Source organism: Tyto alba, unplaced genomic scaffold (genome assembly GCF_018691265.1).
Source record: "Tyto alba isolate M040663 unplaced genomic scaffold, T.alba_DEE_v4.0 Super-Scaffold_11, whole genome shotgun sequence".
In the NCBI taxonomy this organism is placed as follows: domain Eukaryota; kingdom Metazoa; phylum Chordata; class Aves; order Strigiformes; family Tytonidae; genus Tyto; species Tyto alba.
This window is the reverse complement of record NW_024881273.1, coordinates 5,838,714-5,855,762: the sequence shown is the minus strand read 5'-3', so window position 1 is coordinate 5,855,762 and position 17,049 is coordinate 5,838,714. Positions and strand designations below refer to the sequence as shown.

Genomic DNA, 17,049 nt, shown 5'->3' with positions numbered 1-17,049 from the left:
CTGTGGAAAGGAATCCCTCTCAGAACCTGTCCTCTCCTTTCCTCCAGCCGTGACCTTCCCATACGACTCATTCCTCCCCTTCCCCTCCCGCACTTGGGTTTGGGTCGCTGCTACGTGCTGGTGGAACTTCCCAAACTGCCCCTGTGGCTGTTTGTGTTTTTACGTGGGCACACACCGTGGGGTTTTGGTGCCAGCTCTCCCTGCTGCCCGGCCACAGCATGCAAAAGGCTCTTGAGCTGCAAAAGTTGGCTACAACCTTTAAGGGGCATAACAGGCTTGTAACAGGCTCTCATTTGGTCCGTGCAGGACCCAGGGAGATGGAGTAGAGGAGGGACAGGGGTGTGAGGTGCACCTTGTTGCGGGGTGCCCCATAGGTGAGGGTCCAGCCCCTGTGCTCAGGACACTGGTGGGAAAGCCCCGAGCACGGTGTGGCTCCAGCAGCCCAGGAGGGTCCTGGGGGCGACGGGTGGGAGCTGGTGCAGCAGCATGATCTTGCAGCAGACAGGGCAAGTCTTTGCTGCTTTTTGAGAAGGTTTGATGCTTCTTAGGTTGCCCAGAGCAGCTGTGGCTGCCCCCCTCCCTGGAAGTGTTCCAGGCCAGGTTGGACGGGGCTGGGAGCACCCTGGGCTGGGGGAAGGTGCCCATGGCAGTGGCGGGTGGGACTGGATGATCTTCAAGGTCCTTTCCAATCCAAACCATTCTGTGATTCTTTGCAGGCTGGTTCAGAGCAGTTAAAAAAAAAAAAAAAAAAAAAAAAGAGAGAAACCAGTGTCTGCCTTGGTGGGAAGGGAGTCTGTGGTAGGATTGGCCTGTGGCGGGAGGAGCTGGAGTAGGGACCTGGAAGGTGCCAGGTTTGGGCGACGGGCTGGCACGGGCGCTGTGCTGGCCACCTGGCCAGGCAACCCTGCTCACCGAGAATAATCTGGAGAGTTTCCTTTACTGAAAAGCAAGCAGAACCTCCATATGAAAAATGTGGGGGAAAATAATGAAATGAATACAGTATGGTATTTGAAAACCAGTCGCATATTGCAGGGGCATTTAACCTCTTTGCCCAGGCCTGAAAGGGCAAGGCTGCTCGCTGCTGCCCAGGGTACCGGAGCCTGGCTGAGACGCTGTCTCTCTCCAGACGTGGTATTTACAGCTAACATCGGATCAGGCTTTTGCTAAATAAGCAAACAGCATCAGGAAACTGAACTGTGCGGAAGTTCAGCTGCTGCCTGCGCTAACCGGCTCGGCTCTGTCCTGCCGTCACAAGATGCACAGCAGCCTGGTAATGAAAAATGCAGGATGTCAGCTGGCTGGTATTTTTAACCAGAAACCTCCACACTCTATCCGATGTGGTGTAAGAGCTGAAATGGAGAGAAAAGGCATTCATGGTAAATGTGGTGTTTATCGCCACCTTGAAACGTGAGTGCAGAGGTGGCGGAGCTGTTCGTTTAAAAACAGCCACCGCCCAAACAACTCCAGGCAGACGCGTTTGAAAATTCCACTTTATTTCTCTGTCTGTTATAAAAGCAGGGTTTTGTTTTTTACATCTCTGTAAGTTTCCAGACTCAGTACATCTTGGTTTTGTTTTCACAGTATCTCTGCAAGACCAAGGACGATTCTTATTGCTGCGCCAGGAGCCGGGGCTCGGGCAGCCCTCGCCTCACCCCTCTGCTGCTGGACCCAGCCTTGCCCTCCGCCGCGCCAGCTCAGCAGGTCTACCCCTCCCCAACGCTGCGTAACATCTCTGTTGACTCTCGGAGGGGCTGCCCCACGCTCCTCCCGGTGTCGGGGGGAGGAAATGAGAACCAAACGGCCCGTGAGGCCGCTCGGCGTGTCGGCCGTGCTCAGCTCCCTGCCACCCCCGGCCCTGCCGCCGAGCGGGTGCAGGTGAGGGTCCCGGCCAGGGCTCACCCCGCTGCGTCCCACCCTGGGCCACCACGGGGTTTTGACAGGGATGGCCAGGTTACACCCGCAGCTCCTGTGGTGATTTGGGGCCAGAAAGAGCTGAGCACCACTGCCAGGAGGGGTGAGGCACAGACAAGCTCATGCACATTGGTATCCCATGTTGGTGCCCCATCACCTTCCCAGCATATCCTTTGTGCATTCCTGGTTCTGCAAAAAGCTGCCAGAGAAGGAGCTTTATTTACCTCTACTTATTTACACCTTACTCAGTACAGGATGCCCCAGGTCCCCAGACATTTAAGTCTCTGTTGGGACCCTGTAAATCCCTGCTCTAACCATATGGCTATTAACCATCCGTATCAATAGCGATGTCTATAGCACCTGTTACTTCCAGCCACCATTCCTTTTATACGAGATCTGTCCCCGTCAGTTCTGTAATGAAGCAGCATTGGAAAAACATCACTTTTAATCACAACGCATGAAATCTCAAGAGGCAGCATCACTTTTCTATGCCGTGTCTGGTGATGCAAATGGAGGTGGAGGGGCACGTTTCAACCTAGGCACGGGATAAAGGCATTCTTTGGGAAGGGAGAAGTCCATGCAAAGCCAACCCCAATGTGAAATTCGAATTTCATATTTACTGCTTAGCTGGGTCTGTTCAGTGCAACAGGACGAATTAGCCAGGAGGTTACTATCAAATTGCATGGATGCATCCAGTCCACCAGGTAGAGGGAGTAGGAGGAACCAGATTTCCTTAATGCACTGGGAGACTAAGTCCAACACAAAACTAAGTGGAAAAGGACATAGGTGTTCCCTGAATGTGGTTTTTGGTGACTGAGAAGAAATCTTTCCTTGGAATTCCTTCGTGCAGCTAATTAAGACAACTGGGTACAGTTTCTTTGACCCATGCTGACATCAGTGAGAACTGTAAGTACTCAGCACCTGGAGACAAAGTGAATACCAGACATAAATACCCCTTCTGCTCCCACCCACGGGACTGCCCAGAAGTGCATCTAAGCGGTAGCCAAGATGCGTGCAAGCGTTATCAGCTATTCACCCACAGCTCACATTTTGTCCTCTTCTGCATGTATTGCCTAGGAGAAAATAGAGACAAGTCCCAAAGGGCTGTGCCAGTAGAGCTGTAGTTAGTATTTGAATCCACGTAAGAAAATGGAGTTTAATACAGAGAGTGACTGTGCAAGTCAAAGTCTCGCCAGCTTCATCCTTTATAGTCCCAAAGCCTAGATTTAGGCAAACTTTGGCTTGTGGATTTGGGTTTGATCCAGTCCGTTCGTTTGCAAGCTGCTTGAAACGCTGGACTGCCTACCTCAGAGCTCTGCCCATTGCAGAGAGCAGCGCTGTGGCTGAGCATCTCTGAAAACCAGTGCATGGAGGAGGGCGGTCTCTCCTGGAAATGGGGTTTGGTTGCAGGGACCCAGGATCCTTGTTTGCTGGTTTGAGACTGTCATGGGGGGGGGGCGGGGGGCATATCTTCTGGGCGTGCTTTCCCCAGGCAGGTGGTGATGTTGAACCTGTCGCTGAAGTAGACGGTGTGGCTTTGGAGAAGCGAGGAAGGAGAATTTCTTGCTGGTAATGTCCTGTGTGGAAGATGAAGATGGCGATAGCAGCTAACTGGTGCCTCTCCGAGGGGAGAGCCTTTTGAGCAGCGTGTGTGTGGTTGTGAGACCTGTTCAGACCAGCTCAGCAGGGCCAGGCTTGTCTCTGGCACACCGAGCTCTCTTCAGTCCTAGCTCTTGAGGCAGATTGTTAATAAGAGGAAGAAATGTTATCTCGGGGAAGGAGCTGCAGAGGGAAGGGGAAGTGATGTGCCCCAGGCCATGTGCTGGAGCAAAGGAGCAGATCCTCTGCTCCCCATCCTGTGCCCTGTCCTCCAGCTGCCACCTCCACTGCAGAACTTCCTCTGACAGCAAAGCGTGCCCCCCCCCCCCTCCAAACAGCTCCTCCTGTAGAATCGCATCTGGTTATCTCTGAAGCCAAGCTCCTTACTAAAACCTACAGGTTCCACCTCCTGCTTCTAATCCACCCTACTCACTGGAGGCTCTATACCCAAGACTCAGGGGTTGCCCTGCTTGCAGCTTCTCATACATGACCCTTTGCTACATAGATGTTTGTGCCATTCCCAGACAGGTACAGAATCACCCGTGGCCCTGTCTGTGCCCCACTCCTGACAGTTGTGTAGATCACGAGGTCATTTGGAAGAAAACTATCTACTAACCCCAGCGTGATTTATTATCATGTGAAGAAGAGAGTTTTTCATAGCTTTTGCTTCTGGTGTTTGCTAGGAATGGGCGCCTGTTATTTTCAGACGTGGCTGTTCCTGAATTATGGATATTGCTGGGTAGACTCAGTAGATAAGATCTGCCCTCGCTTACACCCATGCATCTCCAATGACTTCAGAAGGATCCTTTTTATATCCTGCTCTTCTTACAGCACCATCATTTGGATTTCATGGGAAAATGGGGCAACAAAGCTTCACCCAACAACAGCCGCTGCATGAGCCATGGGCTCTTATGCCACGAGAAGGTGAGACCGTGGGCTAGCTGGGCAAACTGTGTGTCCGAAAGACAAACCCAGTGGGACGTCATCCCCCTCTCAATTTATGTTGACTCCCAGGGCCACAATTTCAGCTGTGAGATTATCCCGTATTATAATGCTAACGGGAGGCTGAGATCACCAAGTGTAAGCAGTGCAGGCTTGCTTGCTACCCCCTTCTGCGAAACAGGGAGATGGGCTAGTAGCTCCCACTCAAGAGATATCCTACAGCACGGTTGATATTTGCATTGCTTTGAAACCGAGATTATTTCCATGCTTCCTTGTTCCAGGTTTTTAAACCAGGAAGATTTTCTTTTTATCACACTTCTTCCAATTTCATGCCCTTTTCATCCATCAGCCCATGACACGCTGACAATCCATTCGTTGCTCCAAAACTTTCTCCCAAAAAATTCTGTAAAAAGGACATTCTGCCTGGTGGTGGTTTTGTTCTTTTTTTTTTTTTTTTTTTTTTTCAAACATAGCTTTAAGGCAAAAGTTTGGCAATGCAAAGCAAAGTCTACATAAGGCCGCATGACTTGGATTTGCAACTCAGAACCTTACAGCTTTGAAAAAAAATAAAAATCATCCTTATCTTAAATAGTCAACTTTTTGCTCCAAGAACTTGTTTCGTTCTCAACCAAAAAGAAAAAAAAAAAAAAAAGACTCTTAAAATCCCAAATAAAATGTTCCTATTATTCTGGGCAGTCTGGACAAGCTAATGAGACTGAAGTTCAAACAGTAACTGAAGTAGGGAAGGGAAAAAAAAAAAAGCTATACGGGTAGACATCAGTGTTGGTTTCTTCCCTTAGGAATCCAGTGATGAGACAGACCCCAATCAAAGGTCTCCTCTTTAGCTTTAGCACAGTGAAATCCGTCCCAATGGGAGAAGGTAGAATGGTTGCATTTGTTGAATGAATAAAAAGTGCATTTTGATTTTGCTCAGATTATACACGTGTATTCTAATACCTAAGTGATTGTTTTGCTTCGGTTTTTGTTTGTTTGTTTTTTTTTTTTTTCTCCCTTTTGGTGCCGGGACGCCAGGTTTATATTATCGATGTTTCGGAGGTATCACCACAAGTGGTGGTCCATCCTTTGGCCTCCACATGAGTACCTGAGCATCATTGGCATTGGGTTTGACAAGGGCACTGGGTGGTATTGGCTCATTCTTGCTAAGGACCTGGGGCTGCTCTTGAGCAGAGGGCTCCTGCAGCTTGGCACGCTGCCCCAAGGGTCTGCTGGGATTTACCTCGATGCCCAGCCTCATGCGCCATTTGATAGTCTGCAAGGTCACCATTTCGTTGGTAGCCGTGTTGGTTGCAACCAGCCAGGTGGTGAAGCTTTGATCCCGGTGAATGCTTGTGAGTTTGGCCACGTTGCTCTCGCTGACGGGCACTGCCCACGTCACGCTCGGGTAAAAGTTGTCGTTCATGCTGATGTTGAACTTGGACTCCTTCTTGGTGGGACCCACGATGGTGCAGGTTTCGGTCGTGTTTCCATACCAGGGATAGTTCACTCCATCTGAGTCACTGATGGCCTGGATTTTCCCATCCAGTAGATCTGGAAGCTCCCAACTTGACCTGCCATAATCAACAACAAATTATGGATAAGGCATTAATTAATTAGTTTAGAAACATGCTGGACTTCAAGGAAGGAGAGGAAGTAGTTGTGAATGCATTTCCCCTTTAGCTGTTACTGGAATTTGTGTCTTTCATGCCATCATGCCAAAAAAGCTCATCCCTGCCATTAAAATTGTGTCTGCAAATTTCCAGGACATGGAATTCTGTCCTGCTGTTAACCATCACCCTGCAGGGCCAGGGCTTTCCTTGCAGGGACCGGTGGCTACCTGGAGTGCTTCAAAATACGTTGGTGTTTACGTAAGGCTGCAAAGGGTGGGTGCTCAGGAAAGCTCCAGCAGAGAAAATCCAATGTTGCAGGTACCTTCTTGCAGCTCCTTGGCTGCCTGAGCATGGCTGAACACAAGTCTTGCATCGCATTCAGGATCTCAATTCTTGCCCTGGTGAGAGCAGATTATTTTTCCTCTCAATAGCACAAAACCTCCCATGTCAGCAGAAGAATGGGCAAGCTCAGAGCTGGCCCTGGGGGTGAGGTGACAGAAGACCTAAGCGTTGGAAGTAAGATCAAGGACTCAACTGGACCATCAAGCTTCTCGTTGCCCCATTCTGTTCTTTCTTTTCAGTCCCTACCTGCAAACACTCATTTTATCTCTGGAGAAGCCACTGTTCCTCCCCGCTGTCTGCCTGGCACTGGAAGTGTAACCCATCCTTCCCCAGCCCCAGGAAGGACCCAGTTCAAAGGCTGCACACCAGGCTCGGGGCTGGGGATGGTGTTACAGTAATCAGAGAAACTGAGGTCAGCCAGCTTGTAAAACTGCCTGAGCCGGTCGTCTGTGAGCTGTGTGCTGTGCTCGCGAGGCTGACAAAAAGGTCAGTCTTTCTAGCAAGAAAGTAAGTGAAAAATGGTCCTCCGCCACCTTGTAATGCTGATGCACAACTTGGATTTTTTTTTTTTTCTTTTATTAACTTACAATTTCATTTTCAAGATTAGATTTGCCAGTAGAAGCAAACTACTGCAAACGTCTCAGAAAAAGGGTTAGGCATTTGCAGAGTAAAAGCAGTAGGATGGCGTAACCATAGACCATGTGCTCAGCACAGGTATTTTAAGGACATTCTTTTAAAAAACAGGCTGGTAGAGGTGGCTCTAATGCACCTTCTCCTTCTTGCTTACGAATCACCCCTCCCCGCCACCCAGAGACGATGTTCCCGCTGTGGAAGTGGCAGAAGGGGCTGTATGGCAGCAGCTCACTCCCAGCGGGGCATTTGCACTTGACCCCCCCGCCGTGGGTCTGGAGCTGAGCTGTGCACCAGCCCCCCAGGCCCTGCGGGTCCCTGCTGCGGGCTGTGCCCCGGGACGTGCTTGATCTTGGGAGGGAGACAGAGGGGACGGGCTGAGGCTCACCAGGGGAACTGTCCGAGCCTTTGATAAGTCCAGTGCTGCAGCCTAAAATAGCCCCTGGGCTGAAGGGGGGGCTGCGGGCAGGGGGGGCCGGCGTTGGGCCCAGCCGGCTCTGACAAAGCTTTGGGACAAGTTTCTCTTCTCCACTGGCCAGGATTAATGTGACCATCTCACAAGGCTGCTCTGATTGTTAATTAGTTAATGACCATGAAGTGCCTCCGTGTTTGTAACCCCTGGATCGTTCAGCACTTAGCTGTAAATGTCTGGCTGTAGCTAGAAAATACCGTGGGGGATTTAAAGATCTCGTTTATCTTTTTTCATGTGAGCTGGGGGAAGGGGTGAGGGGGATGTCCTAGCAAAAATCTCCCGGTGCCATGGCGGGCGTGGGGCAAGGGGCTGCACCGTGCAGGAGGCGGCTGGTTTGCAGGTCAGATGGGCTGGCAGGAACCCGGGAGGTTAAGGGCAAGGCAGGACGCGGGCTGCTCCGGGGGATGCAGGGATGCTCCCAGCAGCAGGACCAGGGGTTATGCAAGTGTGACATCTCCTCGCGCAGATTTACGGGCTGCTGTCAGCCACGGCACCGTGGCTGCAGCAATCCTCTCCTCCTCAGCTCATAGCCAGCAGGCAGAGGGAGTCCTTTCCCTGGAAGAAAATTTTTAGCGAAGGCAGCCAAAAGGAGATCCTGGAGCAGTCCTGCCAGGACCCCCATCAGCTGCAGAGATGTTTAAACGCTCCGCTCTCTAAACCTGAGTCATGCTGGCTCGCCGTCCCCCACGCTCTTCAGGGAGAGCTGGGAAGGGAAAGGCTCTGGGGATGTTGGATGAACTCAGCCCTCGGCAGGTGGACGAGCGGGGGTCGTGCCCTGCAGCCCCCCACCACAGCCCAGCTCTGAAACACCATCTGGGGGATCTTCCTCTCCCTTTCAGCAGCTGGTTTAGGATTACTTTCCATTCAGACAGTGGCTGGTACTCAGCTTGGCTGCCACTTGGGTGTGAGATGTGACCATTTTCTAGAGGCTTAACCTATGACAGGTCTGGTGCTAAGGTGCAGCCACAGCAACTCTGGGGGTACAGAGGTGCCAAACTGGGACCTGAGGTGCTACAAGGTGCTGATAACCCCCCTGGGCTGCTCCAGCCTACTCAGATCAGAGACTGGTGGGTGAATGGCAGGAGAATCAGTAGAGGATGCTCAGAAACTGTAGGTCCAACTAAGATCTGCTTGTCCCTATCTTCATTCCCAGTAGACATATCTGACCCCAGACCAGTACAGAATTGCTGGACTGTCTCAGAATTTTCCCAGGGTTTAAATGAGAGCAAAAAGGTGGAACTGTATCAGGGCCCAGGCAGGTCACTGAAGGTGGGATGCTTCCTGCAGAGCCTGAGAAACCCCACCGCAAAGCCGAGCACGTTTGCGAGCAGCGTGGCTGTGCTCAGGATGGCTCAGACGTGCACCCTGCTTATGAAAAGGCGTGGGCTGGAATGGGGAAGAAGAAACTGGCCTGTGTTTCTTCGTAGAGCACGCTGTGCCTAATTCTAGCGAGTGTGGTTAACCCTGGGGTTTCAAAACCATCACGCTTTATCTGTGCAGCCTAGTAACAAGAATTAAAATGAGACCTTATGAAGATCCCATGACTGGAGCAAAAGCAGAGGCTGCATGATGGTTGCTGTTGCTGGTGGCTGCCCCTCACCTGCTGCTACAGCAAAGCCTGCATGCCAGCCAGGTTGGTAGAGTTTGCTTGCACAATGTATTCATGTTAAATACTATGCCAACAACTGGCCTTCTGGATGATTTTGGAAGGAACGCTGTGGAATGATCTTTGGCTGCATCAGCATCTTTCTGTGATGGTGTTGAGCCAAGGAAAGACCAGAAAGTGCCCAGTAAACACTTTGCTGACAATAGCAGGGAAGAGGCATGAAAAGAAACCAACCTATCTGGTTTCATGGATTCACTATAGCTGATCAGCTCCAAAATCAGTAGATTCTGGCTTGTAATACTTACAAGCTTGTTTCTGCCACTTCAGAGTCAGTAGCGGCATCACCAGAGACAGGAGCTGCCAACAAACCTCTCTCAACAAAGGTCTTCTTGCTACCAGGAGAAGGAACTTTGAGCTATTTCTTGTGGCACAACCGTAGCCCTGCTGCTGATAGCCAAGCAGCTTTATGTAGGTTTTAGCCTCCAGGTCCTCATTCAGACACATTTCTTCCTACTCTGTCACACGAAACGAAGCCCCCATCTCATCCTGAGCCCTCCAGATGGCTGCCCCACAGCACCGACCGGAGCAATCGCTGCAGTGGCCTGTGCAGCAACAGCAAATCCAAGCACAGCAGCCTCCAGCCCTGGGCATCCAGCAACACGGGTATATTCAGTTAACCTTTTCAGACAGGCATGAGGCACTATTGCATCTCAGCCCCAATTCCTTAAAGGCAGCTCCTAATTAGTCACAGGCCAGATGGATTGGCATAACCCTGTGCTTTCCAACACCCTTCCTCTCCACCAGCTCCCTAAAGAAGAGAAGCCCCGCTCAGTCGCAGACTGCTCGGTGCAGGTACCAGTGCAGTGTGTGGGCGCAGTGAAATGCCATCTCGGATATTTCGCATCCCTGCTCCTACCTGCCTCCCTCCGCCACTGTGCCTGTGCTGGTGACTAGCTGAAAGAAAGAAAACCTGATAGTTGGCGCTGCTTAATTTGAAATTGTCGTGTACAGTGCCTCCCTCACCTACACCAGCATGTCAAGCGATTCAAGCCAGGGTTGTAGCGAAGAACAGGAAGGAAATTTAAGATGCTCCCCCAGCTGTCGGAGCCACGCTGCTGGGGTCCCTCTTCCCCCCGTCCTCCAGCTGCATGTTCCTGCCTCGTCGCCTGAACCAGCAGTGATGTTTGATGCACAATGGTTCACGGAGTAAAACTAGCAGAAAACTGGTGTTAAGAAAAAGGGACGGATTGCTGCTGGTTTAGCTGAGCAGGCTCAAGTCAGACAGGACAATCCATTTAACTGGGTTAAAGTGAATGCTCACGGCGCAGGTAAGGGCCAGGGGCCACGCAAGGGCAGAGAAGCCTTTTCCTCTAAACCCCTGGAGGGGTAAATTCCCTTAGTGACCTGACCTCCCTTCGCTTCCCATGGAAAGGATAACCTTTTATTTCTTTGGCGAATCTGTTTTTGATTGTGTTTTCCCTCCCGAGGACTGGGGGTTTATTCTCTTGACAAGTTGATTTCTTGAGTTCATTGTGTCTCTGCTGCAGGGCACAGAAGATTTAATCTCACGAGAGAGAGATGCCTGGTAATGTAAAGTGATGATGTAATAGTGCCCAGCTGCCCCATCGAGTCCTCCAGGGCAGAAATATCTACCTGAAACTTCTGTAGATTATTGGCTGATCATATTCAAACTCCAATTTATTTATCTCTCTGTTTTGCATATCTCCATCTGCGCTGCTTCTTGCACATCTCCATGGAGATGAAGAAACAAGGCTGGATAATGCCATCCCAGCATTGCCCAGCTGCTGACACGGGTCCCAGTGGGTGCTGCACGACCAGGCGCAGAAACCAGCACCCACCCCAGGAGATCCCAGTGGGGACCTGGTCCAGCTGCTCCTGCACAGGTCAGAGCTCTGCAGCCTGATCCTGATGCCTCCCACTGCACAGCAGCATCCTTCCCTAAGGGCACAGGGTAAAACCCTGCTGGGGGGAGCAGTAATGCCAGCCATGGGGCCCAACAGGAGTTTGCCCCAATTCTGCACAGAGCAGGGGTCAGAGAGCATGTCCACATCTTTAAGCTGCAGCTTTTTATGTTCCCTGCAGCACCTACTGACTTACACATAAAATAATACCAGAATTTATGTGTTATCCGAGCTTTAATTATTTTCCTTTACATTTAGAAACGCTGCATCTAGCCCCAAAATTGCCAGTGCCACTTTAAACGCGCGTGTCTAAATTATCCCCTCTGTAGCTAACATCTCTATAGGAGCGTTATGCACAGCTCCATCTGCTCCAGTATTTCTCAGCTGTTTCTGTCCTCAATGGCCAGCTTATACACAGCTAACAACTCCGGAGCATGAAAGTAAAAAATTAATCCAAATCCTGCTGCAAGTATTGATGCCCTGGTTGACCAACTGATTGTTGACTATTTGGAGTTTTCTGCTTGCCTGTCACCACAGCGATTAAAAATCTGTATGTTGCAGTAGTCTCTCTTCACCATGGAAAGTTGGGACAAATACTCTGTTGGCATAAATCAGTGCAGCTCCGTGGAGGTCACTGGGATTACTTTGAGTTATACCAGCTAAAGGTTTGGCCCACCCTTTCAGCTAGGTTTGTGTCCTGTCTCTCTCTATAAAGGTCTTCCAAGAGCATGTTTCAATGGCATTGAAAGAGGCCTTTCCTCCCAAATGCCTTTATTTATAGCTTTCAGATGACAACGGGGCCATAGAAAGAGAGTGGAGGAGCAGACCAATTCCTACTTATGTTTGGGTAACTCTTTTTTTTTTTATATCAGTTAAATGTCAATGAACCTCCTAGGGAAAAATCTTTGTTTCCGTTATTTTCTGGCTAATATCTCTCCTACATAGCTGCAGTTTTTAATTCTGTCTACCTCTTTACAGCACTTAGCTTGTAGATACAACTTTTTTTGTCTCCAAGCATTCTGGCAAGGGAAGACCATACCAAATCTTCATTTTAACCCAGGGAAACTCAGGTGCAGAGAAATCAAAGGACACGTCGAGGTTTGCAGCCCACAGCAGCACTGGCAGAATAGCTCCCTGCCCAGTCCTCTTTATTTCCGTGGATGTGAGCTGTATTTATATACAGTGGACTTTTCTGTTTTCCTTTGCAGCTGGTCGCTAAAGGCAGGATTTCTAAATGAGCCTGAGAATTACACATGCAAATCCCAAAGGCCTGGAATTGGGAACATCTGAGCAACAAATTGTCCTTGCTAAAGATACTGTTGGAACCAAAAAGCCTACAGATATCGGGCCTGTTGTAAGTACTTTTAAAATCAAGGTAAGCTGGTCTTCTTTGCTGAGCCTCTCTGCTGGTGTTTGTCAGGTGCTAGTTTGCTTCTCAAGGCACTTTCTGCTTGAGCAGAGAGGGGACGTGGGGACAGAAGAGGGGGACAGACTGTGATTTACGGCTGCTCCTCAGCATGCCCTTCCCTCTGGTCCACGTCTTGCAACGCATATGAGCTTTATGCCTGAGATGCTGAACCCGTGTCCTCATTTGGGCTTACAGGCAGAAGGGAGGGAAGAAGGGCCGGGGTGTGCATGCAGATGCCCAGGCCTTCAGGAGGGTGCTGCATTAAGTCAGCTTGTCCTTCTCTCCAGCCCTACTCCATGTTCCCACTCTCCCTCAGCCCTCCCCATACACCAATTTTTAAGCCGCCCAGAATGACCCTCGAGGGGCTGAGCTGGCATTCCCAGGGCATTTTGGATGAGCAGATGGGGGGTTTGCTTAGACCTGACCTTCCATCCCTTCTCCCTTGCCCCCAGAGACCGGGCAGCATCGGCGCCTCCAGCCACCAAACCGTCTGCCAGCACCAGGCTCTGCGGTCAGGTTTTGTCCCCGTGGCTGGACAGACAGATTTCTGCTGCACTGGGAGGCTGCACCTGGGGCTGCCCAGCACTGTGAGTTGCAGAATTGCTGTTCTGAGCAGGCATGTGGAGATCAGGTGCTGTTGCTGATTTAAACTAAAGGCCAAAGCCTGCAACAACGTTTGGTGAACAAACTGGTGGGGGACCAGGAAGAGATGACTTTTCTCAGTAGGGAGGTGACATTTTAATTTGAGTCATTCCTGTCTCACTATGACTGTCTGACCAGTAACATGGGGTTTTGAGTGTGCAAACAGCCCCTAGATTCCCCTTACCTTACATATATACCTATATACTCCCACTCTTACATTACCCAAAAGGAGGGCAATGTGAAATTTTCACCCTGCTCCAAGGTGATGCAAAGGGTTTAATTATCGGTGGGTTAAATCCATCTTGTTCTTCCCCCGTGGGCTGCTGGCTACCGTGGGCAAAGCAAGCAGGATTCCTCCTGTGACCTTAAAGTCTGCTCCCGGAGCTGGTGGGCTCCCGAGCTCGCAGCCCTGGCCCATTGCAGCAGCAGCACAGCACGCTGGGGTCGGCACCGTGCCACGGGTGTCAGCCCACGGGTTTCCCTGGGGCTTGGCAATGAACGGTTTTACCCCGTAAGGGATGGGGAGGGACGCCGAAGAGAGGAGCTGGTGGTCAGGGGAACCCCTCGTGTAAAACACGTATTAAAACAGGGGTGCCCGTGGCAGCAGGGCTGACCTGGGGTTTCAGGATCAACACTGCTGCTCAAAAGCTGTTGTGAAATATAGTGTTGCTTTTGGGCGCCCAACAGAACCAGTGGGTTTTGGTTAGGGCTTGGGCACATTCCCGTTAGAAGAGAAGACCACCCATTCCTTTAAAAGGGCAGGGACAAGCTCTCCTGTATTTTAAAGATGCGAGAAAGTCCTGATAAGTTTCAGGAGAACTGGGGTTTAAAATCAAACCAACTGGGTTATAATTTTTGGCTTAACCCAGTATTTCCCAGCCAGGCCATGGTCCTCCCGCTCGGCAAACGCACCCGCACGCGCCCTTGGAAATACTCACATTCCCTGTTCCCCGTAGTGATTGTAAAATTCCATGTGGCTGCAAGCCTGGATCCAGCCCACAATCCAGGTCTCCTTCTTGGGAATGGGGGGCACCAACACTTGCGCGGAAGCTCGGAAGTGAGGGGTCCGGTAGCGCAGGACCACGCTGGAGGACTCGTCGATGCTGGTGGGAATGGGATCGATGGAGGCTTTGACTTCAATCACTGAAATACTTTCCCGGAAAACTTTGGATTTGCAGCTAATACTCTGAATACAGCCCATGGCATACCCCGAGTACAGTCCGACGCAGCTCCTAGGGTACTCCAGCAATCCTGGGGAATATTAGGCATTGAAATTATCTGGTGCTAGATCAATTACAGATCTTCTTGGTTTGTAATCTCAAAACTAATATCCATAGGATAGAAAATTCATCATGTAAAGCCTTAATTTGAGTAGCTGTCTTACCAGTACTGCTCCTATTTTGAGGTTAGCTGCACTTCAGAAGCAAAAGGGCCTTTAAAATTTTTTTCTCCTTTTAATGACCCATTAAATCTCTCGCTCAAACAGTCTTTGGGTTAAAAAAAGGTCTCTTGAGTTCAATAAATGACGGTGGTGCTCTTAGCTGATATATTTAGTCCTTCCTTTCCTCAGATGCGGTCTGTCATTCACCGTCAAACATAGGACTAGCCAGTATTTCCCTTTATTCTTTGGATGAAAAGCAGAATGTTGATAGACACATCTATATAAATAATGAAATAGTTTTTAGCCCCAGCTTGTCACAACCGGTGTGGATTTCCACTTCCTGACTTGCAGTTGTTCATAACTTCCTTTCGCACAAAATTACAATAATAACAGAAAGAAACGACGGGTGGAAAATGCAAAAAGTAGCCAAATCTCCGATTTTGGAGGCTCCTCCGCCAGCGATGTCAGGGCTTTGGGGATGTATTTTTTTTTTTTTTTTTTTTTTTTTTTCTCCTTAGAAATAGCCGAAACCATCAAGCATAAGCGGAGGTCCTGGTCACGCAGGCGGCTCCGGGGGCTGCGCAGCGGGGCAGGAGGCGGCGGCGAGCCTCCCCCGCTCCGCGCCCGCTCCGCGCCCGCTCAGCGCCGCGGAACCGCCGCCCGTTCCATCCCGCCGCCACGCACCGGCCCGGGGGGCGCCGGCCCCGCCGCTGCCCTTCCTCCTCCTCCTCCTCCTCCTCCTCCTCCTCCTCCTCCGCCTCCTCCTCCTCCTCCTCCTCGGCGAGCAGGTCTCCGCAGGGGTGTCCGACCTTCCTCCTCCTCCCGCTGCTGCTGCCGCCGCCGCTCCCGCTGTGGCTCAACCGGCGGGGCTCACGGGCGGCCGGCGGGGCTGCCCCGCACACGCGTGGGTCCTGCGGGGCGTCACAGCATCCCGCGGCGGCGGGGAGCAGCGCCGGGCTCCCCTGCGCTGCGCGGGGGCGAGGTGCGGCGGGGGGGGGGGGGGGGGGGGGGGTAAGGAGGGGGGAGGCTCCTTTTCTCGCTCTTTTTTTTTTTTTTTTTTTTCTCCTTCGCCTCTTCGCTAGATGCCCGGGGAGGTGAGAGGAGCAGGATCGGTGCCTCCGCCTCCCGGCTGCCGCAGGCTTCCTCTCTCGCAATACATTCATGCACACGGGGACGGCGCCGGGTGTCAGCCTCGCCGGTGGAGCCGGGGGGTGCGGGGGGGTTGCCGCTCCGCCGGTCACCGCAGCAGCAGCAGCAGCAGCCGCCTCAAAAAGGCAACCGGGTTAAACTTTGCAGAAACTCGCTGGTGGCCCCGCCGTGCCCCCCCCCCCCCCCCCCCGGCTGCCCGGGCAGGGATCGCCGCATGCCCGCGGCTGCTCCGGCCCGGGCAGCGGGGCCGAGCCCCCCCGCCCCGCTCCCTGCCTCCCGGCCCTCCCTCCTTCGCCCAGTCCCATCCCTCCCCCTGTATTTCGCTTTTAAACCGCAGCTGTTGAAGCTAAACCTCCTTCGCAAAAAAAAAAAAAAAAAAAAAAAAAAAAAATCCCACAGCATTTCCTCCCACATTGTCGTGAATTGTGGGTAATGTAGTTTTTTTTCTTTCTTTTTTTAGAAACTTTTTTTTTTTTTTTTAAATCATTCTTTTATTTTAAATTAATTTAACCACGGTGTATTTGCTCTTGGGTTTTCATATTAAGATGTTCCTCTCCCGGCTAGACCTTGGCTGATAGATTTATTACAGGGATGTTATTTGCAAAACCTGTAGCCCTAGTCTGGACAGGCTGTGATTGAAGCAACTAGAAGGGCAAAGCTCTCTGTAGCAGCAGAGGAACTAAAGAATAGCTGGAACAGAGAGTGAGAAGCATCTGAGGCAGCAGTGGCCTGTGGGAAAGTTGTAAACTTCTATTCCAGACAGTTTTAGGAGTAACATTGCTGGCTGGTCCTGCTGACCGTCAGCCAGCTGAGGATCCGAATTTCGAGAGCTGAGCCCCAGGTGAGGTGCGTGTGTCCCGCTCTGGGGTAGTTGCACAGAGCTCTGGGTGCGCGTGTCCCTTGTGACTTGTTTCTAAATAGGAAACCTGGGGAACTAGGAGGTAAAAATTTCTTTGCTGGTGCCACTTGCGGTGTGGTACAGCAGAGCAGGGCCAAGCAAATGGCTTTTAGTTCTTCCCAGCTCGCACTCACAGCAGGTTTGATTAGCTCACACAGTGCCTGGTGGTTTTCAACACCACGCGCTTGCTGTCTGTCCTCCAGCAGGTAGGGGAGACGAGCTACTGAGCGATCCTGACAACTGGGACGAGGGGAGGCAGATTTACTCCTTTCTACCCACTGCAGGTGGAAAAAACACAGTATATCGCTATGTTTTTCCCCTGCATGTTTCTCAAAGTATTGGCTAAATTTCCCAATCTCTGTGAAGGGCACAATTATAGTCACTAGCCCTGCAACAGATACAAAAACTAAGAACACACTCAAGTTACAAGCAAGTAACTTACTATCACACAGTACAAGAAAGAATGAAATGAGCATCTCCAAATGAAATATCCAGTTGCTTCAGCAGCCTCCAGAAGGTGCTGAAATCCTTTGACATTTC

At 51.1% G+C, this 17,049-nt stretch overlaps 1 protein-coding gene across 2 annotated transcripts; it reads right to left on the bottom strand.

Moving 5' to 3' along the window:
- Positions 1-1,476: 1,476 nt before the first annotated feature.
- Positions 1,477-15,187, bottom strand: FAM78A (family with sequence similarity 78 member A). Of its 2 annotated transcripts, XM_033012082.2 has the most exons (3): positions 14,466-15,187; positions 14,020-14,332; positions 1,477-6,020 (listed from the first exon to the last, which is right to left on the bottom strand). In XM_033012082.2, the coding sequence occupies exons 2-3, from the start codon at positions 14,280-14,282 to the stop codon at positions 5,492-5,494; spliced, it is 792 nt and encodes a 263-aa protein (XP_032867973.1). In that variant the 5' UTR covers positions 14,283-14,332; positions 14,466-15,187; the 3' UTR covers positions 1,477-5,491. The 2 variants fall into 2 exon arrangements, with proteins under 2 accessions (XP_032867973.1, XP_009973240.1); XM_009974938.3 differs by having other exon boundaries at positions 14,020-15,187.
- Between the last annotated feature and the right edge of the window lie 1,862 nt (positions 15,188-17,049).

Bases quoted from the DNA above. Each gene is read 5' to 3' on its own strand.
- FAM78A (XM_009974938.3), bottom strand. From the start codon at position 14,282: ATGGGCTGTATTCAGAGTATTAGCTGCAAATCCAAAGTTTTCCGGGAA. The intron at 6,021-14,019 runs GTGAGTATTTCC...TGATTATGGCAG, and splicing joins CACTACGGGGAACAGGGAAT to GTCAAGTTGGGAGCTTCCAG.